Genomic DNA, 24,644 nt, shown 5'->3' on the forward strand with positions numbered 1-24,644 from the left:
AAACAATACGCTCGGACACTTACTCTCCACCTCCATGACGGTGCTGCTCTGAGCCTGGCCCAGGGCATTGCGGGCCACCACAGTGTACTGGCCGGCATCAGCCTGGCGGATGTCAGAGATGTCCAGAGACACGTAGCCAAAGTCGTGGTAGGTCTTGATGCGGGTGGCGGACATGATCACCTGGCCGTTGAAGTACCACTCCACGGTTAGGTTGGGATCACCCTGGGGCTCAAGGCGAGTCTCAAAGTGAGCCTTCTGGCCCTCAACAATCTTGTTTGTTCCCTTCAGGGGACCCAGGAACTTGGGCGGCATGGAGATGGTGGTCTCCTCCGCCTCGGTCCTCTTGTGGCGAGAGGAGTCCTCCAGGTACTGCATCTTGGCCACAGTGTCCTCATACTGGGACTCCTCCTGCTCCGCCTTGGAGATGACGGTGAGTTTGCAGGTGACATGAGCCTCTCCCTTGGCATTGTAGGCGCGGCAGGTGTAGGTGCCGGCATCCTTCAGAATCAGGGCCTTCACGGTCAAGGCAACGTAGCCAAAATTGAAGAAGGATGTGATGCGAGAACCTGGAAAGAAAAATTGCTTAGGACCTGAAGTTATCTATATAAAATGACACTAAACTTGACAACCACAAAGCTGTTCAGTGACATTATAATGACCACTCACTGGCTTCCATTGGGCGGCCGTCCTTCAGCCACTCCACCTTGAGGGTGGGGTCGCCAATTGGCTCCAGGCGCGCCTCAAAGTGGGCAAAGCCGTTCTCCTTGGACACAATGTCTTTTAGGTTTGTCTTGAACACGGGAGCGCTGATTGCTTCTGCCATTTCAGCTTTAGTCTTGGCCAACATTTGTTGCCTGAAATTAAAATAAACATAAAAATTAGCACAAGAAAAAGCTCTCACTGTATAAAATCAATCTGTTACAGTCCTCTCATTTTCCTTAAACATAGTGCCTCTAACTGCCAGTCCCAGTCAGTCCCTCTGGGCACTGCCTTGCAGGTGACCTCACCTGTACTGCTCCATCTCCTCCACACTCTTGATGTGCTGCGCCTGCTCGGGGATGCCCAGGTCACCAGTCACAGTGGACATTGCTGTGGAGGAAGGACAAAGGTCATACTACATAAAAACAAACTATGGTGTGGAACAATGTTCTTGAATCTCTTTTCCTTCAAAAACAGTTGCTGGCATTCTTTATATAAAGTCAACTGATGATGAAGTAACACTATATTTTTTTCGAGTCTGCATCAGCAGCACATGCATGCCAAGAATTATGAATTTCCAAAGGACAATGGAAGATGCTTTCATAGCTGTAAGACACTGGTGCTGGGTACTCACAGATGACCTTGAGGCTGGCCTGGCAGGAGCACTCCCCGGCCTTGTTGATGGCGCGCACGGTGTAGGTGCCGCTGTCCTCCTCACGCAGCTGCATGATGTTGAGAGCCACGTACCCAAAGTTGTAGATCACATTGATGCGGGAGCCTGGGGGCGGGATGAGATACAATTACTTTTATGTTCATTCACCTTTGAAACTGATAACAAGCTGTGATGCTGTCATGAATGTTATTTCAATAAACAAAGGTGATGCTGTCTGGACACTCACTAGCAGTGATACCCTTGCCATCCTTGTACCATTCGATACGCATGAAGGGGTCACTCAGGGGCTGGACCTGGGCTTCGAAGTGGGCATACTTGCCCTCCAGGACCTCCCCAAGGTTGGTGAGTGGCTTGATGAAGGTGGGCTTGATGTGGGAGGACTCCTCCATGGAGATGCTGCGCTGGAAGCGTGACTGATCCTCCAGGTAACCAATCTGCTCCATGGCCTCAGGGTGCTGGGTCTGCCTCTCAATAAGAGGCCGCTCTGAGGGCACAACAATCAAGTGTCAGTAGTGTAGCTTCTCCTGGGCAGGGTAAGCACTGAGAGGCAGCTTCTGGATCACAAATTGTCAAGTAAATGAGTCAAAATATACAGCCCAGGTGTATCAAGCACACAGTGACCCACCAGTGATCCTGAGGTTGGCAGAGGTATCGTCATATCCCTTGATGTTGGTGGCACGACAAGTGTACACACCAGCATCGGTATTGATCACATTAAGGAGGTCAAGAGCCACAAAGCCAAAGCGCCATGTCACAGTGGCTCGGGAACCTGTGGACGGAAGATAAACAGCTGTGATCCAAGAGTAATCTTAAAAGCATTTTGTTTCTTCATAGAAGAAAATCCTAAAGTTAAGAGTTGTACGCAACGTTGAAGTGCTGCAGCTGTACTGGAGGCCGCACCAGGCAGCTGAACACCACCCCCGACACCACCTTAATTACTAAGAACAAGAACAGAAATGACTCACTTGCTGCAAGAGGTTTTCCGTTGTGGAACCACTCAATATTCATAGTGGCATCACCGATAGGTATCACTTTAGCTTCGAAATGGGCACGGGTGCCCTCGACGATATCGATATCCCTCAGGGGATGAGTAAACTTGGGGTGCTCGGGTTCGGGTTCCTCGGGGGCCTTAGGCACGTGGTGAGCGCGCTCCACGGGGCGCAGGATGATCACCTCCGGCTCAGGCTCTGGTCTGCAGCAGAGACAGTGTGTGACATGACAGGCACGTGGGGCATTAAGACATTAGTTGCCCATGCTGGCAATATTCAAATGGGTGCAAATAAACCACTACATAATACTTACTCTGGTTCGATGAGTTTGCCTGTTCTGGGGAAGTGAGGGCGATAGGGGGCCGCTGGTTCAGGGGCCTTGGGCAGCTGTACGTGGAGGCGGGCACGGGTGGCAGTGGACCCAGCAGAGTTCTGGGCGTTACACTGGTACCAGCCGGCATCAGCTGCCCCGGCACTCAGCACCTGCAGGCATGAGGCGCCATTCTGGTCGTACTGAATCTGCAAGGAGAAACAAACTCATTAACAGAAGCAAAGCTGGGATCTCATCATGAATCTTGCCAGTCTGATGTAACGCTGAGGCCAGACCAAACAATTATATACACTACCAAGTGGTGGGAAAAGCTGCTGACTTACTGCAGTGTGTGGCAAGGAACCTCATTATCTCAGTTTCATGAATGTTGCTTCAACTCACCATAACATTAGCAGTATTCTCGATTGTCACACCATCCTTCTGCCAGGAGAGGACGGGCATGGGGGTGCCCACAGCGCGGCACTGGAGCACCACGGTCTCTCCCTCGGCCACGGTGGTTTGTTGGAATCGCTCAACAAACTTTGGTGCAACCATCTGTTCCGCCTCCAGCACATTGAGTGTGCACTGTGGGTTAAGGTGTGGGATTAGAGCCCTGGCAGACAAAGGGAAGGAATCTGACTGAAATCACACAAAAGTTTACATTTCTGGACTCTGCTTCAGCCAGTGCTGCGGCAACTGTGAGTGTTTGGAGGGTCACTCGTGGCTCACCTGGCAGGTCGCCTCGCCAGACTTGTTTCGGGCGACGCAGGAGATGGTGCCGGCATCAGTGAGGGCGGCACGCTGAATCATGAGGGAGTGGTTGCCCGTCTCATTGACCAGAACTTTGTGTGTGGCGTCATCCACCACCAGGCGTCCATTGATGTACCATGTTACCTGCACCAGGGAAACATCACGGTGATGAGTGCAAACAGATTAGCATGAGTGGCTTCATGACATCAGGTGAAGGATGCAAGGCTCCATCTCTAAGAGGAGGCGCTCAAGTTACTCATCCAAAAATATGACAAAGATATAGTTTCTAGACACATATATGTAAGTGACTTTGTCGTTAATGGATTGAGGTTAACATTTCCCTTATGGGGAACACTCATACACTCTGGATTAAGGAATAAAATTACTAGCCTCAGGAAACTCCTCCAAAAAACAAAGTCACAAACAAATAACAACAGCAGCTGGAGCTCTCGCTGGTACACACACACGCCAGCCTTAGTCAGAATTTTTAGGGGACAATTTTTCAATCATCCACCACACTAGAGTGGCTGTGGCAGGGCAAGGGAAAGCTCACCTCAGGGTAGGGGCGGCCAGTGGCGCGAGCTTCAAAGCGCACCAACTTGCCCTCCTGAACTTGGGCGTTGACCGGCCCGCGGATGAACTTGGGCTCCATGTTCTTGCTGCTGTCGTCACCGAGATCATCCGCAGCCTGGGGAGGAGCCTGCTGCTGCTCCCTGTGCCGGGGTGAGAAGGAACACTTACAACTTGCTGCAACACTGCCACACAAACACTCAGCACTTGGCTCAGAACTGTTTACAAATTGTCAGTTACAAAAAGACTTGTGAAAAATCAATCTGTCTGGTAACAAGTAATATAAGAAAATTTAGACTTCAAGTAACAAAGTTTCAGAGCTCTCAGAAAGTAGCAGTTAATCCACAGTTCAAGTCCAACATTATATATTATTTAGGACTCATGAGTCATGAGTTTCTGCAGCAAACTTGAGCCTTACATCCTCTCAGGGCGGATGATCTCAGGCTGGGGGGCACCAGTGGCCATGTCAGCGCGGGGCACCACGGCCAGCTGGGCCGAAGCCACGGTGCAGCCAGAATTGTTCTCGGCCAACATTGTGTAGTGGCCGTTGTCGCTGGCGTTGACCTGCTTCACCACGAGTGTGACCTGGCCAGCAGACTGCGTCATCAGGTATTTGTCGCTGGACTGAAGACGCACTCCATTCTTGAACCAGACAACCTGTGGGAGGCAGCGAGGGGTGCGTGAGACACTGCTCTGGCATCCACACATTTCATGAAAAATACGTGATTATGCAAAAATAGATCATGAATGTGTGTGTATTTTTACAACATGTACACCATTGATTACTGAGCTTTAGCTGTGCCTAGCACTCAGGGATAACACTTCTGTCATCAAAAATAGATTATAGCCTCCATACAATACAATACACATAGAAATTTTGACTAAGCAAAGAGATCTCCGATGTATGAATGTTTTGAGCATAAGTGTAGAATACTGAATTTTTGCATCAGTAAAAGATAATGTCGTGACCCAGGCATGGAGGTGTTGGTCAGGGGGCGCCTGGTCCCTGCCGCAGCAAGTTCCTCACCCTGGGAGTCGGGTAGCCGCTGACTTTGACGGTGAAAGTGGCGTTGCCTCCATCCGAGACCTTGGTGGAGCGAGGCTTCTGCAGGAGCTGTGGGGCCTGGGGTGGACCCTGGATGGCCCCCTCCTCCTCCACCACCTCGCCTGCCATCCGCACGGTGAGGGAGCGGCGGAATTCGACCTCGTGCAACAGCCGGTATTCAAAAGTGTCAACTCTGAAAGTCTGCATAATTCCATTTTGCATCGACATCATCTGTTGCTGCTGCTGCTGAAGAAATTGTTGCTGCGACATCTGCTGTTGTTGAAAAAAGGATTTCTGCATAGACTGTTGCTGCTGCTGTTGTTGACGTTGCTGCTGCATCATCAAGGCCGCTGGAAGGAGAGATTGTGACACTTTAGTCTAACTTCTTAAAAATGGAATCACATAACACTTCCATGCCATAAACAAAACAGTATGCCCTTAGATGGGAGCTCTATGGGTGGTAGTGGGTCAGGTCAAGTGTAGGAGGCTCGAGGGAGGCAAGGAAGGGCTGGGTTTCAGGATAAGGGGAGGGGGAGTGTGGAAGGAAGCATTGAGTGGTGGGAACTGAGTGACTAGAAGGGTGGAAGGAAGCTGAGGAGTGGAAGGGGGTTAAATGAGGGAGGGAGAGAACTGGGGTTGAGGAAGGAGCTAAGAGTTGATGGAAGCAGCAAAGAGAAGGGAGATGGAGTTAGATAAGGAAGGGTTGCATTTCACAGGATGGTGGAAGGAACAGGAGATGAAGGACAAGGAGAAGCAGGAGGTGATGGGGTAGATGAAGGACAAGGAGGAGGAGAAGAGATGGTAGGTTAGGTTAGGTTAGGTTAGGTAGGTAATGAATTCACTGAGGTATTGAAAGGAAGGGTTGAGATTCAGACTGCATAGGAGGAGTGGGAGGAACACAGAGACGAAAGACAAGGAGGAGCAGAAGAGATGATAGGTTAGGTTAGGTTAGGTAAGGTATTGAATTAATTTAGGTATTGAAAGGAAGGGTTGAGTTTCACATAGCAAAGGAAGGGTGGGAGGAACACCAGAGACTAAGGACAAGGAGGAGGAGGAGAGATGATAGGTTAGGTTAGGTTAGGTTAGGTTAGGTTAGGTTAGGCAATGAATTCACTGAGGTATTGAAAGAAAGCATTGAGATTCAGACTGCAAAGGAAGAGTGGAAGGAACAGCAGAGACTAAGGACAAGGAAGAGCAGGAGAGACAGACAGGTAGGGAGGAAGGGAGCCCTCAGACCCACCTTCCGGCTGGATATACACGGTGCAGATGGCCTCTCCATACTGGTTGGCCGCTGTGCACGTGTACTCTCCCTCGTCACCGGGACCGATGGCAGTGATCAGAAGGGTCACCACACCTGTCGTTTCGTCGTGGGTTACCTGTGAACGGACATGAGCAATTAGTGGTCCATTCAGCCTGTCTGGGATGTGCAGTGAATATTTAACCCAGTAGCAGCGACGGGCCAAATTTTTGCCATGATATAATCCCCCAAAAATAGATGATGCATAAACTGATCACAAATGCTTTGATATGTATTATGAAATGGTTTGTGTGAGTGATGATTTTTTTCTCATTTTTCTTGCTTAGAGGGACCTTTAACCTGGTAGCAGCGACAGGCCAAATTTGTGGCTTTACCGTGTAGCAGTGACGGACCAAATTTTTGCCATGATATAAACCCCAAAAATAGATGATGCATAAACTGATCACAAATGTGTTGATATATATTATGAAATGGTTTGCGAGATTGATGATTTTTTCTCATTTTCTTGCTTAGAGGGACCTTTAAGAAACATGATCCCTGCAGCTACTGGGTTAAAGTGATGCGTTATCAAATGTTACAGTGTCGGGTGCCTCCTCACCTGGTATTTGGAGCCATAGATGAGTTTCGCCCCCTTTCGGGTCCAGGAGACTGTGGGTTTGGGGTTGCCAGTGACCTTCCCTTCGAAGAGGGCGTCGCCACCCTGGGCAAAGCGAGCATTTCGGAAGATCTGCTCGAACACGGGCGGCGACGCACCAGGGGGAAGGCCCATGCTGCAGGGGAGACAAGGAACATACCATTAGTGATCGGGATTAGGCAGTGATCCATGACAGTTTTTTATGGTAAAGAAGTAAAGGATAAAAAAATGGTATAAACAGCAGATTAAGCCCATTGACCAGGCTACAAGGAGAGTGGCTGCTACAATTCAGAGGGGATATCCAGCACACCAATACCACATGGGAAACACTCCACTATCCACCACAGAGGCAGAGAAAGGCCTGGGAGTGTATGTTACCAGGCTACCAGTGAAGGGATATCCAGCACACCAATACCACATGGGAAACACTCCACTATCCACCACAGAGGCAGAGAAAGACCTGGGAGTGTATGTTACCAGGCTACCAGTGAAGGACAAATCTGTGCTAATCGCAACAGACGGGTTAAGAGATATATAAAAAATGATTAAGGAGATGAACTTATGTATCTATCTATATATCTACTGGTATCTAACTATCTGTCTATCTATTTCTCTGTATATGTATGTATGTATGTATCTTTTTATATATCTATCTATCTATCTACTTATCTATCCATCAGTCTATCTATTTCTGTGATCCAAACGCCTATGTAAACCTATGTAAATTTTCTCGCCGCTAAGAAACTCTACGCACTCAGCACGCCACATTTTACTACCCCCCTCGCCTAAGCCATGCCATATCGAACTCACGCCCGGTCATCCACATACAGAATAAATAAATAATAAATAGCTCCAGTCTAAATACCAAGAGACACATAGAGAGATTCAGGGACAAAGGAGGAACAGACACGGAGGCAAGGAGTACATAGGAGGATCGCTAATAGAGAAATTGACAGAAGGGATACAGTACAGATAGATGGGACAGAAGGGAGACGGTTTGAGGACATAAGGGAGACAGTACAGACAGATGGGACTGAAGGGAGACGGTTTGAGGACAGAAGGGAGACAGTACAGAGACAGATGGGACAGAAGGGAGAGAGTTTGAGGACAGAAGGGATACAGTACAGAGACAGATGGGACAGGAAGGAGACAGTTTGAGGACAGAAGGGAGACAGTACAGAGACGGATGGGACAGGAAGGAGACAACAAAAAACAAAAGAAAGAAAGAATATGAAAGAAGGAAAGAAGAAAGAAAGGAAAAGAAAAAATAAACATTGAAACGAACGAAAAAAAGAATAAACAAAAAAATAGAGAGAGAGAGAGAGAGAGAGAGAGAGAGAGAGAGAGAGAGAGAGAGAGAGAGAGAGAGAGAGAGAGAGAGAGAGAGATTTTTAATAGCTGGTGGGTCAAATCATGTCAACAGCTGACCGCGGGGGGGGGGGGGGGGGGGGGTAGAAGGAGGGGGAAGGGAGGGGGGAGGTTGTCAAGGGTAAGGGGGAGAGAGTGAAGGGAGGATGCTGAGGTGGGGGGGGGGGATGAGGGGCTTGTCAGGGGTAAGGGAGGGGTGAAGGGGGGTGCTGAGAGGGGGCGAGGGGGGTGTCAAGGGTAAGGGGGGTGGAGGGGGGTGATGGGGGGCGGGGGGTAATGTGTGGGCGTGTGGCTAGACTCCCCGGCACCTTAACACACCTGGGGCCGCGCCGAGCAGTGCCAACACGGGGGCGGCGGTGGCACCCGAGGTCACTACCACCACCACCACCACCACCACCATCATCATCATCATTATCATTTTTATTATTATTATTATTATTATTATTATTATCATTAAGACGACGAGGAAACAACAACTTCTATTAAATCTCTCTCTCTCTCTCTCTCTCTCTCTCTCTCTCTCTCTCTCTCTCTCTCTCTCTCTCAGGTAATTTCAGCTTTACCTGCCCAACCATACCCTCCCCCCCTACCTGCCCTACCATACCCTCTCCCCCTACCTCCCCCCCCTCCCTTCCTATCCCCCCCCTCTCCCCCTCACACATATGCACCTCACCTGTCCACCTGTCCACTGAGAGAGCCAGGTGTGTCGGGGCTAATTAAGGTGTGTATCAGCGGGGTATGGGTACGGGGAGGACATTTACGTACACACACACACACACACACGAGCAACAGCCAAGAGACGAAGTTACGGAAATAATTCAAAGTAAAAACGGGAGCAGGTGGACTTGAGGGAAGGGGGAGGGAGGGGGGAGAGAGAGAGAGAGAGAGAGAGAGAGAGAGAGAGAGAGAGAGACTGGAGGGGGGTGACGTTTAAATATATCGTTTTCGGGGAAAGCACAATTTGGAGGAGGAGGAGGAGGAGGAGGAGGAACATGAACAAGAGGAACAAGAAGAACAACACGTGACTTAAAGAGAATGAGGAAGAGGAAGAAGAGGAGGAAGAGGAGGAAGAAGAGGAGGAGGAGGAGGAGGAAGAAGAGGAATAAAATAAGAAAAATAAAGGAAAGATATAGAAGTAATTTAGTATGCATGTGACAGCTGGTGGTGGTGGTGGTGGTGATGATGATGGTGATGATGATGATGATGATGGTGGTGGTGGTGGTGGTGAATTATATGGGTGGTCTTATAAATGGGTGGTGTTGGTGTTGGTGGTGGTGAGTGGGCATCCCTCTCTCTCTCTCCCCCCACCCCGCCCCCTTACGCCCACTCTCTTGGCATCTCCGAGTAGTGAGGCGTAGCACTATTCTGCCCCGACTCATATATGGCGCAGATGGAGGAGGAGGAGGAGGAGGGAAGAGGAAGTGTGGAGGAAGCAGAGAGAGAGAGAGAGAGAGAGAGAGAGAGAGAGAGAGAGAGAGAGAGAGAGAGAGAGAGAGAGAGAGAGAGAGAGAGAGAGAGAGAGAGAGTAAAGTGAAGGCGAGAAAAAATTAGAAGAAAGGAAGAAAGAAAAGCATAGAAAACATGAAACAGGGAATAGAAAGGAAGAGAATAAAAGGGAGTTAATCAGTTAGAAAGAAAACATCAAGACAAATTAAAAAGAAAGAAAATAGCAACATAGAAGTTAAAAAAAAAGTAAAAATAAACAAAAACAAACAAAAAAAAAACAGCTGATCAGGAAGGAAAGATTAACATAGAGAAAAGTACAAAGACAACAGACGAGGAAGAGAAAGCCAATACAGAGAAGACAAGGAAGAAAAGAAGAAGAAGAAGAAGAAGAAGAAGAAGAAGAAAAAAAAAGACAAAAACTAGCAAAGAAGAAAAAGAAGAAAATGAGTCACTTTTAAAGAGTCACCTTCACGAATGGACTCACCTGTTTTTGTTTACACTCTCTCACTCTCTCTCTCTCTCTCTCTCTCTCTCTCTCTCTCTCTCTCTCTCTCTCTCTCTCTCTGATCTTCCCTTCTCTTTTCTTCTCTTTTCCTCAGTTTTCTCTCTTCCTTTCTCTCCTCTCCTCTCCCTTTCCCTTCCTTTCCCTTCCCTTCCTCTCCCTTCCCTTTTTCTTCCCTTTCTGTTAATTCGTCTTCACTTTGCTTTCCTTTCCTTTCCTTCCTTTCTCTTCCTTACCCTCCCTTCCTTTCCTCCCCTTCCCTCCTCTCTATTAATTTCCTTTCCTTTTCTTCCCTTCTCTCTCTCTCTCTCTCTCTCTCTCTCTCTCTCTCTCTCTCTCTCTCTCGACGTAAGGGGTAAAAATAAGACCCATGGGGGGAAGGAGGCTGTCGCTTGTCGCCCCCAAAGGCTGTTCTATTCTTACTCCCCAGCGCGGCACCCCAGCCTTTTTGTGTGGGGGGGAAGGGGGGAGGGGCTGGGGAGGACCGGGAGGGGGGGGGGGGGCAGGTATGGTAGGGGGGGGGGTTGGGAGGTAGTGGGGGGAGAAGGTATGGTTAAGGGAAGGAATGGGGGAGTAGGGATTGGGGTGGAAAGGGATTGGGAAGGATAGGGTTAGTGAGGAAAATGATTGGGGAAGGAAAGGGATTGGGTAAGGAAAGGGGATTGGAAGAGGAAAGGGTTTGGGGGAGGAAAGGATTTGTGGGGAAAGAGATATGGGGAAGAAGGGGATTGGGGAGGGAAAAGAAAGAAGGAAATATGGGGAGGAAAGATTGAGGGAGGGAGTTAATGATTTTGGTGAGGAAAGGGTTTGGGAAGAGATTGGATTGGGGAGTAAAGGAGAGAGAGAGGCGCCTGCAACAGTGAAAAAAAAAAAGGGAAGGAAGAAGAAGGAATGCTGAGAGGAAATACAGAGGTGGGCGTGGGTGGGTGGGCGGGGTGAGGAGGGTCGGTGGGGGAGGGGGGGGGGGAGGGGGGGAGGAAACACGTGGCGACTGTGTATTGATAATGAAGTATGGAGGGATGGAGAGAAGGAGGGAGAGAGGGAGGGAGGGAGAGAGGAGGTAAAAAATGAGGTATGAGGGGATAGAGGAGGGGAGGAAAAAGGGGAAGAGGTGAGGGAAAAGATGCAAGTTGGGTTATCCTCCTCCTCCTCCTCCTCCTCCTCCTAGTGCTACTTATATTTCTACTATTACTGCTACTTTTAAAACTCCTCCTCCTTCTCCTTCTACTTCTACTACTACTACTACTGCGTTTGGTACTTACGGGATCATCTGTGTGGGACCCTGTACCCTCTGGACGCCCTGCTGGACTGTAGGGAAGAGAGAAAGGCAAACATTAGCATCTGGGCAACACGGGGACGAGGGAAGGGACGCAGACACAGATACAGTACATGACCTTAACACTAAAGCCCGAATTCTTAAGCGTGTCGGCGCCTTAGTTCGCCTATTGGAAAACCTCTCGTAGAAATTGCTGGGCTTCTCATGAACAATTTTGTGATCCCAGTGATAGTTTTACACGATTTCTGCATCACGAACGGAAATCAACCCATGAAAACCCGGTTCATCTTCTCTGCGGCCTTGGAAAAAAGTCGTAAGGAGAGCCCGATACGTTTAAGAATACGAACTTAAGAAGTGTAGAAACGGAAAAGAGAAAGGCGAACATTAGCATCTGGGCCACACTTGAACGAGGGAAGGAACGCAGGACAGACATAGAGTTACAGGACATGACCTTGAAACTAAGAACCGTAGAGTATAAACATGAATGAAGATTAAACTAGGCTGGCATAAGAAGGGTATATAGATGAAAGAAAAGGAGGAACATAGCTATTAAGAAGAGGATGAATATATATAGAGGAAGAAAAGGCAATGAGGGAAGGATTTTGAGTTGTGTTGATATGAATGAATCTCTTTCCTCGTCCTTATTGTCATTTTCTCGACCTTCTAAATCCCTTTCTTCCTCTTTCGTCCTTACATAACTCTATCCCTTTTTTCAGTGCTTCCTAATGTTACAAAAAAAGGGATGTACAGGTTATCTCTTTCCTTCTTCTTTTCATTATTTTCTCGACCTTCTAACTCCCTTTTCTTCCTGCCTTCCTTACATAACTCTACCCCCTTCTCAGTGCTTTCTAATGTTACAAAAAAGGGGTGTACAGGTTATCTCTCTCCTTCTTCTTTTCATTATTTTCTCGAACTTCTAACTCCCTTTTCTTCCTGCCTTCCCTACATAACTCTACCCCCTTCTCAGTGCTTCCTAATGTTACAAAAAAAGGGACAGGTTATCTCTTTCCTATTTCTTTTCATTATTTTCTCGACCTTCAAACTCCCTTTTCTTCCTGCCTTCCTCACATAACTCTACCCCCTTCTCAGTGCTTTCTAATGTTACAAAAAAGGGATGTACAGGTTATCTCTCTCCTTCTTCTTTTCATTATTTTCTCGACCTTCTAACTCCCTTTTCTTCCTGCCTTCCTCACATAACTCTACCCCCTTCTCAGTGCTTCCTGATGTTACAAAAAAAGGGACAGGTTATCTCTCTCCTTCTTCTTTTCATTATTTTCTCGACCTTCCAACTCCCTTTCTTCCTCTTTCGTCCTTACATAACTCTACCCCTTTTCTCAGTGCTTTCTAATGTTACAAAAAAAGGGACAGGTTATCTCTCTCCTTCTTCTTTTCATTATTTTCTCGACCTTCTAACTCCATTTCTTCCTGCCTTCCTTACATAACTCTACCCCCTTCTCAGTGCTGCCTAATGTTACAAAAAAAGGGACAGGTTATCTCTCTCCTTCTTCTTTTCATTATTTTCTCGACCTTCTAACTCCCTTTTCTTCCTGCCTTCCTTACATAACTCTATCCCCTTCTCAATGCTTTCTAATGTTACAAAAAAAGGGACAGGTTATCTTTTTCCTTCTTCTTTTCATTATTTTCTCGACCTTCTAACTCCCTTTCTTCCCCTTTCTTCCCTACATAACTCTACCCCCCTTTCTCAGTGCTTTCTAATGTTACAAAAAAAGGGACAGGTTATCTCTCTCCTTCTTCTTTTCATTATTTTCTCGACCTTCTAACTCCCTTTTCTTCCTGCCTTCCTTACATAACTCTACCCCCTTCTCAGTGCTGCCTAATGTTACAAAAAAAGGGACAGGTTATCTCTCTCCTTCTTCTTTTCATTATTTTCTCGACCTTCTAACTCCCTTTTCTTCCTGCCTTCCTTACATAACTCTATCCCCTTCTCAGTGCTTTCTAATGTTACAAAAAAGGGGTGTACAGGTTATCTCTCTCCTCGTCCTTTCCATAATTCCTTCTCCTCCTCTCCACTCCTCTTCAATCTTTTTAGGGCATTAAGTAGCGGGCTTTTTTTTTCATTGTTTTTTTAAGCCCTTGATCTGTCTCCTCTGCTGTAAAAAAACAACCTCCATTTCGTCCTGTCTTCCTTATATAACTCTATCCCCTTCTCAGTGCTTCCTAATGTTATGAAAAATGGTATATAGGTTATCTTATTCCTTGTCCTTTTTGTCATTTTCTCGACCTTCTAACTCCCTTCTTCCCTTACTCCTTACTCCCTACCTACTACCTTCTACTACCTAGCTAATACTACTTCTTCCTTGCTCTCCCTTTCTCAGTGCTTCTTAATGTTACAAAAAATGGTGTACGGGTTATCTTATTCCTTGTCCTTTTCAGCATTTCCTTCGGCCTTATCACTGTCCTTTCTTCCTTACTTTCTTACATAACCCTTTCCCTTATAAATACCTGCGCCCAGCCGTTTACACATCATCTATATGTTTATTTATACATTTATCTATTCATCAATCTGTCTGTCTGTCTAGCTATCCATCTATTATTATTTTTATTGTTATTATTGTTATTGTTATTATTATTAACTATGAATTATGTAACATGACTCAGTTTCTTGTATAATGATTACGTATGCTCTCTCTCTCTCTCTCTCTCTCTCTCTCTCTCTCTCTCTCTCTCTCTCTCTCTCTCTCTCTCCTTTCCCCTCCAAAACCGGTTATTTTAACGCTACGATACCGACACCGGAGGAGGAGGAGGAGGCGGAGGAGGAGGAGGAGGAGGAGGAGGAGGAGGAGGAGGAAGAAGAAAAAGAAGAATGGCGAAAAGGGAAAGGAAGATGAAAAAAAAAAGATGGAGGAGGAAGAGGAGGAGGAAGAGGAGGAGGAGGAAGAAAAAGAAGAATGGCGATGAGGAAAAGGAAGATGAAAATAAAAATAGAAAAAGAAAAATGAAGGAGGAGGAGGAGGAGGAGGAAGAGGAAGGTGCCAAGAATGTTAAGGCCGAGTCTCTACCACATTCCTCTCTCTCTCTCTCTCTCTCTCTCTCTCTCTCTCTCTCTCTCTCTCTCTAACCTATCACTAATAATAAAGATTCGTCATCGTCACCATCATCATCTTCTTCTTCTTCATCTTCTTTTCCCTCATCTTCTTCTTTTTCTTCTTCTTCTTCTTCTTCTTCTTCTTCTTCTTCTTCTTCTTCTTCTTGTATTCGTCCGATGAAAAAAAATGGCCGTCAACTCTGTCATAAAATTTTGGCTAATATGGAGGGAGGGAGATCATGTTAATTGATATATGCTTTTAAATTATCTTTCTTCTTTCTTTTATTTCATCCTTTATAATATTTTCTTTCTTATTCCTCTTCATTTTTCTTTCTTTCTTCTCCTCTTCCTCTTCCTCCTCCTCCTTCTCCTTATCTTGAAACGCTTGTCCAAACTTATCTTATGTCTTATCTCACAGCTTCCTTTCCATCCCTTATCTTCCCCTTCCTCTTTCATGTCCCTTACCGCCTTCCCTTCCTTCCTTCCTTCACGCCCCTTACCCAGTGACAGCATTCATCAACTCCCTTCATTCCCCTTACGCCCTTCCCTTCACCCCTTCCTTCCCCCCTTTCCTTCACACCTCCTCTACCCTGCAATAGTCCTAATCTACTCCCTTCATTCCTGTCACACTCTTCCCTTCCATGCCCAGCCTCACGTGTACCTCTTTTCAAACATAGAGTAGGTAAGGTAAGGTAAGGTAAGGTAAGGTAAGGTAATGTAAGGTAAGGTTAGGTTAGGTAAGGTAAGGTAAGGTAAGGTTAGGTTAGGTTAGGTTAGGTTACGTTGGGTTAGGTAAAGTGAGGTTAGGTTAGGTTAGGTTAGGTTAGGTAAGGTAAGGTAGGGTAGGGTAAGGTAAGGTAAGGTTAGGTAAGGTAAGGTTAGGTTAGGTAAGGTAAGGTAAGGTAAGGTAAGGTAAGGTAAGGTAAGGTTAGGTTAGGTTAGGTTAGGTTAGGTTACGCTGGGTTAGGTAAGGTGAGGTAAGGTAAGATTGGGTTAGGTTAGGTTAGGTTAGGTTAGGTTAGGTAAGGTAAGGTAAGGTAAGGTTAGGTTAGGTAATGTAAGGTAAGGTAAATTAAGGTTGGGTTAGGTTAGGTTAGGTAAGGTAAGGTAAGGTAAGGTAAGGTTAGGTTAGGTAATGTAAGGTAAGGTAAATTAAGGTTGGGTTAGGTTAGGTTAGGTTAGGTAAGGTAAGGTAAGGTAAGGTAAGGTAAGATTAGATTAGGTTAGGTTAGATTGAGGAAAGGTCGGAGGAAGATGAGGAGAAAAAGGAGACTGAAGAAAATGGAAAAAGGCAGAAAAAAGAAGGCACAGAGAAGGAAGAGGATGACTAGAAGAAGAAACATTATGTAGAAGGAAATAAATAATGAAAGGAAGAGGAGGAGGAGGAGGAGGAAAAGGACTAAGACGAAGAAGAGATGAAAGAAGAAGAAGAAGGAGGAGGAGGAAAGGAGCAATGATGAGGAAGAGAATGAAAAAAAAAAGAAAACTAGATGATACAAATTAAAAAGCGAAATAACAAAAAATAAAAAAAAACGAAAGAGGAGGAGGAGGAGGAGGAGGAGGAGGAGAGAGCTGACAAAGATGAGAAAGAAAGGCAGAAGAGAACTAGAAGATACAGAAGGAAGAGAGGAATAAAGAAAAACGAAGAAAAAGGAGGAGGAGGAGGAAGATGAGGAAGAGGAAGAGGATAAAGAGGAAGTCTGGCACGCGCTACTGGGATTCGAACTGGTCAGTGTCTCTCGGGTCTGTCAGCAGTGTGCCACCTGGTCCACGAGGAGGAGGAGGAGGAGGAGGAGGAGGGATGGGAGAGAGATGCATTAAGGAACAGAATGAGGAAAAATAAATAGAAGAAGAAGAAGAAGAAGAAGACATGGAAATTAACTATAAACTAAAAAGAGAGAAAAAAACATCAACAAATTCATCTAGAAACAGGAAGCAAAGAGACTAGAAAATAGGAGGAGGAGGAGGAGGAGGAGGAGGAGGAGGAAGAGGAGGAGGTGGGCAAAAAGACGACCAAACATATATAGCTGCATCCACACACACACACACACACACACACACACACACACACACACACACACACACACACACTCCCCCTACGTCAATTTTTTAAGCTAGGGCAAACACACACACACACACACACACACACACACACACACACACACACACACACACACACACACATTCTTTTTGGCTCATCCTCACTCATATAGAAGAAAAAAAGTTAAAATATCAATGCGTCAGACTTATTAATAAAATCTCACACCACCACCATCACCACCATCACCACCACCCACCACCATCACCACCACGAAGGCCAGAATTCCCACCACCTTTTTGGCGCCCTCTCCACCTCCCTTTTGCGTCGCTGCTGCTGCTGGTGTCTCCAAATTCTCTGTTTATGGCGGTGACCCAAATGCGCGAGACACCCCTTAAAAATCGCCTTGAGAAAAAACGGGTCTTGGCCAGTAGAAAATGGGACGATGATTTGTTTTGCGATTTTTTTTTCCTTGTTTTATATGCCTGTTTGTGTCTTCCTCTCTCTCTCTCTCTCTCTCTCTCTCTCTCTCTCTCTCTCTCTCTCTCTCTCTCTCTCTCTCTCTCTCTCTCTCTCTCTCTCTCTCTCTCTCTCTCGATCCAAAGGGTGCAGGTCATCTTAATATTTAAAGTTCGATGCCAACGAAGAGTTGACGCGGCCCTTCCATCCCTTCTCTGCCCTTCCTTGCCCTTCCTTTCCTTTCGTTTCCTTTACTTTCGCTTCCCTTCCCTTCCTTTCCCTTCTCTTCCTCTCCCTTCTCTTCTTTGCCTTCCTTTCCCTTCTCTTCCTTTCCTTTGCGTTCCTTTCCCTTCCCCTCCTTTCCTTTCTTTCCGCTTCCCTTTCCTTTCTTTTCTCTCCTCTTCCCTTCCCTTCCCATCCCTTCCTTTCCTTTCCTTTCGTTTCCCTTCCCTTCCCTTCCTTATTCCCTCATTCTCCTTATACTCCTTCGTTGCCTTTCTCTCATTTTCTTTGCCTTCTCTTCCCTTCCATTCCTGTCCCTTCTCTTCCATCCCTTCTTCCCACATTCTCCTATTCCTCTCCCTTGTTCTGACTTTTCTTTCCTTCCTATCTCTCTTTTCCTTTCCCGTCCTCTGCAAGCTATTTCTTTACTTCCTTCCTTTTCCTTTTATTGTCGTTTTCTAATCTTGTCCTTCACCCTCAACGCCCTTTCCCTTCCTTTCTGTGTTCTGGTTTCTCTTCCTTGTCTCTCTTTCCTTACAGTGGTTTTCCATATGTAACCTTCCTGCCTTTTCTTCGCCTTTCCTGAATTCCCTTTCCATCCTCCATTTTTAACTGCCAAACCACATCTTTACGAACTATCGCCCTGTTTTTCTCTCCTCCTACGTTACTAAGTGCATTACCATCCTATTCTTTTTCTCTTCCTTCCATAGCTTTACTTCTCCTTCCTTCCTTCCTTCCTTCCTCTGTTCCCTATTCACTTTACTGTCTAACCACATATGTATCAACCCTGTTCTTCCTTTCTCCCTCGTTATTTACTGCGTTAGGCTCCTATGCGTTATTTCTGTTACTGTTATACTGTTATTTCCTTCCTTCTTTCCTTTCTACCTTTTTACCTCAACTGTCTAAATCTATCTCCATCTTCATGTCACATTTCCCTGTCTTTCGCGGGTCCCTGCTCAATTTCTTTCGACCTTACTGCTCCTTCCCCCTCAAGAGTTTAACCACATCTCAACGCCACATCTCCCTCCTGCGCCCCTCCTTCGTGGCATACATTACCTTACACTGCCTTGCCGCCCTCCACCCTCCCTCCTTCGCTCCCTGCCTGCCCATTCCCGTGCCTGAGTGCCTGACGCCTCCCTGCTGCCGCCTCTGCCATGCCCCGTTTAGGAAGCAGTTGGCAGGAGACCCGGGATGGCAGGGTGGGAAGGCTTGGGGGGAGCACGCATGGTTACCGACACAAGTATGCAGGCACTCACGCACACACACACACGCACGCACACACATGAAGAACTTGGTCATGATTCTATTTGGTGATTATGATGTTCTTTTTTGTTCTCTCTCTCTCTCTCTCTCTCTCTCTCTCTCTCTCTCTCTCTCTCTCTCTCTCTCTCTCTCTCTCTCTCTCTCTCTCTCTCTCTCTCTCTCTGGATTAAAACTGCTCCCTCATTTAACCCAGTATTCAAAAAGTCTCCCATAAAAAGTTGCTTCAGTCTCTCTCTCTCTCTCTCTCTCTCTCTCTCTCTCTCTCTCTCTCTCTCTCTCTCTCTCTCTCTCTCTCTCTCTCTCTCTCTCTCTGGAATAAAACTGCTCCCTCATTTAACCCAGTATTCAAAAAGTCTCCCATAAAAATAATTCCTTCAGTCTAGTCAAAGAAAACGGGAAGCAGCTGCCTCACTCTTCCTCTAAGTCCAAAGAAACCTCGCGAATATTTTTTCTATTCTCCCTAATATTGGAAAATGGGAAATGCCTTGACGATGTATCCTGAGAATCATATAATACTGTCACTCCATTGAAGCTCTTCGTCTAGGAAACTGTAGGTACCCTTTCAAGAAGGAAGAGAAAGAAAGTAAAGAGGAAAGTAAAGAGGATCAAAATCAAGAGGAGGAGGAGGAGTCACCATGTCCACTACTCGTAATGAAGAACAACGTGATTAGGAAGAAGAAAAAAACACACACAAAAAGTAAAGAGGAAAGTAAAGAGCACCAGTAAAGAAGAACAAAGTCAAGAGGAGGAGTAAGTCACCACGTCCACTACAGAGTCTTGCTGAGGGAGAAACAAGTAAAGAAAACAACAGCTTATTACACGGGCCCTTAACTTAATCTTGCGTGAGGGACATTGCGGGCCGCGTGCATGAGGCGGGAGAGAATGCTGGTTAGGGGGCGGGAGAGGCCATAGAGTGCATGAGGAGGAATAGAAGAGAGGCGGGAGGGGATAATTATGGAATGCTAGATGTGAAACGGAATAGACGTGAAGAGATGGATTGTTAGAAGAGGGAAATAAAAGAGATGGGAGGGGACATGAAGGGAGTGAGGGAAACATGGAAACATGGAAATGCAGGCAACAAAAAGCCTATTGGCTCATTACGAGGTCGCCCGCTTTGGTGATTTAATCTCCTCGACAGCTACTTGGGGCTTGAGGAGCAGATGAAAGCACCTCGATATTGAGGAGCAGATGAAAGCACCTCGATATTGAGGAGCAGATGAAAGCACCTCGATATTCAGTTTACTCCCGACGCAGCGAAGTGACGGTCGATTCTATATTTGAAGGATTTGATGGTATTCGCATTTACTACTTCTGAGGGAAGATTGTTTCAGTGGCGGATGACTCGGTTTGAAAAGAAACTCCTTCCAATGTCTGTGCTACATCGACTCGACTGAATGGGTAAACCGTTATTTATAATTCATGAGTTGGTTTGCAGTTCAAAGAATTTGGAGTAATCGACGTTATTGAACTTTTTTAGATACTTGAAGACTTGAATCATATCCCCTCGTAGGCGCCTTTTCTCCAATGTAAAGAGATTGAGTCGCTTGAGTCGTTCCTCGTACGGTTGAGCCCTTAAGGTTGGCATCATCTTTGTGGCGCGTCGATGAATCCTTTCCAGTAAAGCAATGTCCTTTCTGTAATTAGGAGACCAGAACTGTACTGCATACTCGAGGTGCGGTCTTACCATGGAATTATACAAGGATAGCATCACGTCTGGTGCTTTACACTCGAAGTTCCTCGCTATGAACTCGAGCATAGTGTTGAATACTTTCCAGTTGTATGCTTTTTTACAGTGCTTGGTGTGTTTCAGGTCACTGCTGATAGTGACTCCAAGATCCTTTTCCTCCTGCATCGCCTGCAGAGGTTTCCCATTCATGATGTATGAGTGGTTACTATTTTGGGACCCAATGTGCATGACTTCAATTCTACTTCGCCAGCGTCAGAATGTCCTGCTAACGAGACTCACGATATTCATGGTAAAAGGTAACAATGTCTCCCTCTCGCTATAACGACAGACACGACTTCAGTTCTTCGCCAGCGTCAGAATGTCCTGCTAACGAGACTCACGATATTCATAGTAAAAGAGAGTGCCCGAATATCTTCATGTCCACTCGGAGATTACGACCTTAATAGCTGTAAGAGTGGAGGAGAAAGTTGGGCCTTTTCTTCCTTCTCTTTCCCTTCGTCAGTTAAGCCGTGGAAAGTTAAGTTGGCCTTCTTTTCATTCTTTTACCCTTGGTCAAGTGAGTTTATTTTTTTATTTTTTTTTTTTTACGTTGTTGCCTATTGCGCCGGTAGGCATCTTCCCGGTGGGGCCTGATGGTCGGCCCAAGGCTTCTTCCAGGTGGGGCCTGATGGTCGGCCCAGCCCGTTCTGGCGCAGGCGAGTGTTTATAGTGGCGCCATCTTGCAGCGAGTTAATATAAGACCTTAAGAAACTGTCCTAACCTAAATGTCTCTTCAGCCGATCACGACCTCCATTATTGTAAGTGAGGAGAGTTAAGCTGACCATCTCTTCCTCCTTTTTCCCTTCGTCAACTGAGGTAATATAGAAAACCTCAAGAAAATGGCCTAATCTAAATGTCTCTTCAGCGATCACGACCTCCATTATTGTAAGTGAGGAGAGTTAAGCTGACCATCTCTTCCTCCTTTTCCCCTTCGTCAACTGAGCTAATATCAAGACCTCAAGAAACTGTCCTAATCTCAATGTCTCTTCAGCGATCACGACCTTCAATGCTGTGAGGCGAGTTTAGTTGACCATCTCCTCCTTCTCTTCCCCCTCGTCAAGTGAGCTAATTTATAAGACTTCAAGAAAATGGCCTAATCTCAATGTCTAGCTCTTTGGCGATCACAACGAGAGTTAAATTGACCATCTCTTCCTTCTTTTTCCCCCTTCGTCAAGTAAGCTAGAATGAAAGACCTCAAGAAACTGTCCTAATCTCAATGTCTCTTCAGCGATCACGACCTTAAATGCTGTGAGGCGAGTTTAGTTGACCATCTCCTCCTTCTCTTCCCCTTCGTCAAGTGAGCTTCTATCAAAGACCTCAAGAAACTGTCCTAATCTCAATGTCTCTTCAGCGATCGCAACCTTCAATGCTGTGAGGCGAGTTTAGTTGACCATCTCCTCCTTCTCTTCCCCCTCGTCAAGTGAGCTAATATCAAGACCTCAAGAAACTGTCCTAATCTCAATCTCTCTTCTGCTTCTCTTCTGCTTTAAGGCTGCCCTAAACATTTTGATCACAACTTTCCCAGTGTCAACCACAGACCCCCGATACCTCTTTCATATTGTACTTTCCCCCTTTTTATTGTACTTCAATATTGTATTTGTAATGTGTATATTTTCAACTCAACAGCTGCTATCTCTTAATAAACCGATTTTTATTATTATTATTATTACACACACACACACACACACACACACACACACACACACACACACACACACACACACACACACACACAAATACTGAAAGGAGAGGAAGACCAAAGAGAGAGAGAGAGAGAGAAATTTAGGCAGGCAGGCAGGCCGCGCAGGACAAGCAACACGCTGTCCTTCATTTAGAGCAGAGCAGGACAGCGAGCGAGGTCTGGCTTGTGTTGGTGATGGTGGTGGTGGTGGTGGTGATAGGGGTGTTACTTATGTGCTATGTGTTTGGTGGTGGTGGTGGTGGTGATGTACTGGAGTGTGGTGTTAATATGTAGTGGTATGTGCCTGGGTGTGTGCTAGAATATGTGGGATGTGCTCTACTACCCGAACGCGATGTGGTGTCATGTGGAGGAGTTATAGTGATGGTAACATATGTAGTGGTGTTGATATGTGGTGATATGTGGTGATGACGGTAAAATATATCGTGGTGACAGGTGGTGTTGGTATGGTGGTATGATGGTGATGGTGGTGGTGGTGATATGTGAGTGCGTGGAGCTGTAACTGGTATGGTGTGCTAGGTCTGGTGCTGGGAGGATATGCAGCAGGCAGGGAGGGAGGGAGATGTGTGTGCTGCAGGGGGGTGGGGTGGGGGGGGGGGGAGGATGTGCTGCTGGGGTTTAGTGTGAGTGGTGGGATGTGCCAAGTGTAGCGTGTGTTGTATTGCGTGACAGGTGTTAGGGGGAGCTGTCTTAGTGGAGTGGGAGGTGTTACATTGAGTCTCTGATGTGTTACTGAAGTGTGAAGTGTTGCAATGTGTCGGGTGTGTAGTGTGAGTGTTACAATGAGTTTCAGGTGTGTTAGTGTGAAGTGTTAAGTGTTGCAATGTGTCGGGTGTGTAGTGTGAGTGTTACAATGAGTTTCAGGTGTGTTGGTAAAGTGTTGAGTGTTGGGAAGTGTGTTGGGTGTGAAGTGTGAGTGTTACAATGAGCTTCTGGTGTGTTGGTAAAGTGTTGAGTGTTGGGAAGTGTGTTGGGTGTGAAGTGTGAGTGTTGAATTGAGTTTCTGGTGTGTTGGAAAGTGTGTCGGGTGTGCAGTATGGGCGTTACAATGCATGTCAGGTGTGTTAGCGGAGTGGCGTGGAGTGTGAATGTTACAATACGCGTCCAGTGTGTTAAGTGGTGAAGTGTGACATGCGTGGCGTGTGAGATCGCGGCGAGGCGTGGCGGGCGTGGCGGCGCTGAGTGCAAGGCGTGTTAGCGTGCGGGCATGGGCATGGCATGGCATAGGCATCGCGGGCAGCCACTGTGTACCTCGGAAGGCCATGCGGGCGCCGGAGGTCACCCTCCGTTCCTGCTGGCTGGCCATCCTCCTCCTCCTCTCTCCTGCTCCCTCCAATCACCCTCTTCCACGCACTCCCGACGGTGAACTGAGGGCGGTGGGCGCGGGTCGCCTTGGCATGGGCGCGGTGGGCGGGTGGGGGCGGCTGGCCACGCCCTCGCCGCCACTAGGGGCGTGACTCACCACCCCCGCCCCCTTGAACGCCTTCCAGGGTATGTGTTTTTTTAGCGCCCCTTTTTGCCCTAAACAATCTTACGAGCACCCATATTTTTAAACCCGAGGCACGCAATCACCCCTTTGACGTAACTCCTCCTCCTCCTCCTCCTCCTCCTCCTTCCTCCTCCTCCTCCCCGCCGCAGCCTCCGCCGACCGTTACTTTTTAATAGCCTCGCTCAGCCTCCCAGACAGGTGCAAGAGGAAATACCCGTGACCTCACACACACGCGCCGCGGCACCACCTTCCATTAAAGGCAGAAAGGGAGCAGGGCGGCACACGGCGCGCTCTGTCCCGGCCACGAGGCGCACACGCGGTACTTGGCTCACCAGGGAAGAGGGGAGAGGGGAGAGACGGTGGAAGGGAAGGCAAGGGGAAGGAAAGGGATGAGAGAAGAGAACAGAAGGAAGAAAAGGGAAGAAAAAGAAGAAAAAGGAAGGGAAGGGAGGGAGCGAGAGATGGGAAAGGAAGAGAAGGAAAGAGAAGGGATGGGAAAAGAATGGACAAAGTTGGAGAGGAGAATGAGAAGAGAAAAGAGAAGAGAGGAAGGACGAATAGAGGAAAGAAGAGGAAGAAGAGGAACACTGGGGAGGGAGATGAACATATGTAAATCATGATGTTAATAGATGAACTAAAATAACGTTGACGAAGCTATGAGATGAAATATAAATATGCAAATTCTAACACACACACACACACACACACACACACACACACACACACACACACACACACACACACACACACAATGGAAACAAGTGATCCTAAGAGACACCAAAAAGATGAAAAAACGAAGAAACGAAAAATAAAGAAAATTGAACGAAAAACCACTATGGGAAAAAATATATATAAGTGAAATAGAAGAAAAATCAACATTGGTGGGAAAAAAAATTAGGTAAACAGCTGCGTCTCAATATATGATTTTGGGAGAAACAGGAAAAAAAGAGGAGGAGGAGGAGGAGGAGGAGGAAAAACAGGTGATGATTGAGGATGAGGGGAAAAAAAGTTAGTGGAAATAAATTAAAATAAACATTGGTGTGATCTTCTCCTCCTCCTCCTCCTCCTCCTCCTCCTCCTCCTCCTCCTCCTCCTCCTCCTCTTCCTAGTCATTTTCTCACTCTCCCCCTGTCTCCCTTCTCTTCCTCACCCAACTCTCTCTATTCCCCTCTTCCTCCCCGC

At 46.8% G+C, this 24,644-nt stretch overlaps 1 protein-coding gene and 1 long non-coding RNA gene across 51 annotated transcripts in view; both read right to left on the reverse strand.

Moving 5' to 3' along the window:
• The window catches only part of LOC126988202 (titin-like), a 208,925-nt gene that overhangs the window by 168,786 nt on the left and 15,495 nt on the right, over positions 1 to 24,644 (reverse strand). For 49 of the 50 annotated variants that reach the window (XM_050846098.1, XM_050846118.1, XM_050846140.1 and 46 more), the window contains exons 2-17: positions 11,507 to 11,552; positions 6,893 to 7,064; positions 6,277 to 6,412; positions 5,019 to 5,386; positions 4,410 to 4,648; positions 3,975 to 4,134; positions 3,401 to 3,565; positions 3,074 to 3,256; positions 2,675 to 2,880; positions 2,338 to 2,564; positions 1,998 to 2,141; positions 1,599 to 1,856; positions 1,334 to 1,477; positions 1,008 to 1,089; positions 667 to 854; positions 24 to 566 (exon numbers count right to left, since the gene is read on the reverse strand). In XM_050846098.1, the coding sequence (XP_050702055.1) occupies positions 24 to 566; positions 667 to 854; positions 1,008 to 1,089; positions 1,334 to 1,477; positions 1,599 to 1,856; positions 1,998 to 2,141; positions 2,338 to 2,564; positions 2,675 to 2,880; positions 3,074 to 3,256; positions 3,401 to 3,565; positions 3,975 to 4,134; positions 4,410 to 4,648; positions 5,019 to 5,386; positions 6,277 to 6,412; positions 6,893 to 7,064; positions 11,507 to 11,552 (3,261 nt within the window). Of the gene's footprint in view, positions 1 to 23; positions 567 to 666; positions 855 to 1,007; positions 1,090 to 1,333; positions 1,478 to 1,598; positions 1,857 to 1,997; positions 2,142 to 2,337; positions 2,565 to 2,674; positions 2,881 to 3,073; positions 3,257 to 3,400; positions 3,566 to 3,974; positions 4,135 to 4,409; positions 4,649 to 5,018; positions 5,387 to 6,276; positions 6,413 to 6,892; positions 7,065 to 11,506; positions 11,553 to 23,224; positions 23,368 to 24,644 lie in introns of those variants that run through there. The other variant, XM_050846099.1, reaches the window with a different exon arrangement.
• On the reverse strand, positions 18,782 to 23,216 carry LOC126988212 (uncharacterized). The gene is made up of 2 exons (XR_007741743.1): positions 21,231 to 23,216; positions 18,782 to 21,104 (listed from the first exon to the last, which is right to left on the reverse strand). It is a non-coding gene; the product is annotated as an uncharacterized LOC126988212 (long non-coding RNA).

Source organism: Eriocheir sinensis, chromosome 68, assembly GCF_024679095.1.
Source record: "Eriocheir sinensis breed Jianghai 21 chromosome 68, ASM2467909v1, whole genome shotgun sequence".
Lineage (NCBI taxonomy): Eukaryota > Metazoa > Arthropoda > Malacostraca > Decapoda > Varunidae > Eriocheir > Eriocheir sinensis.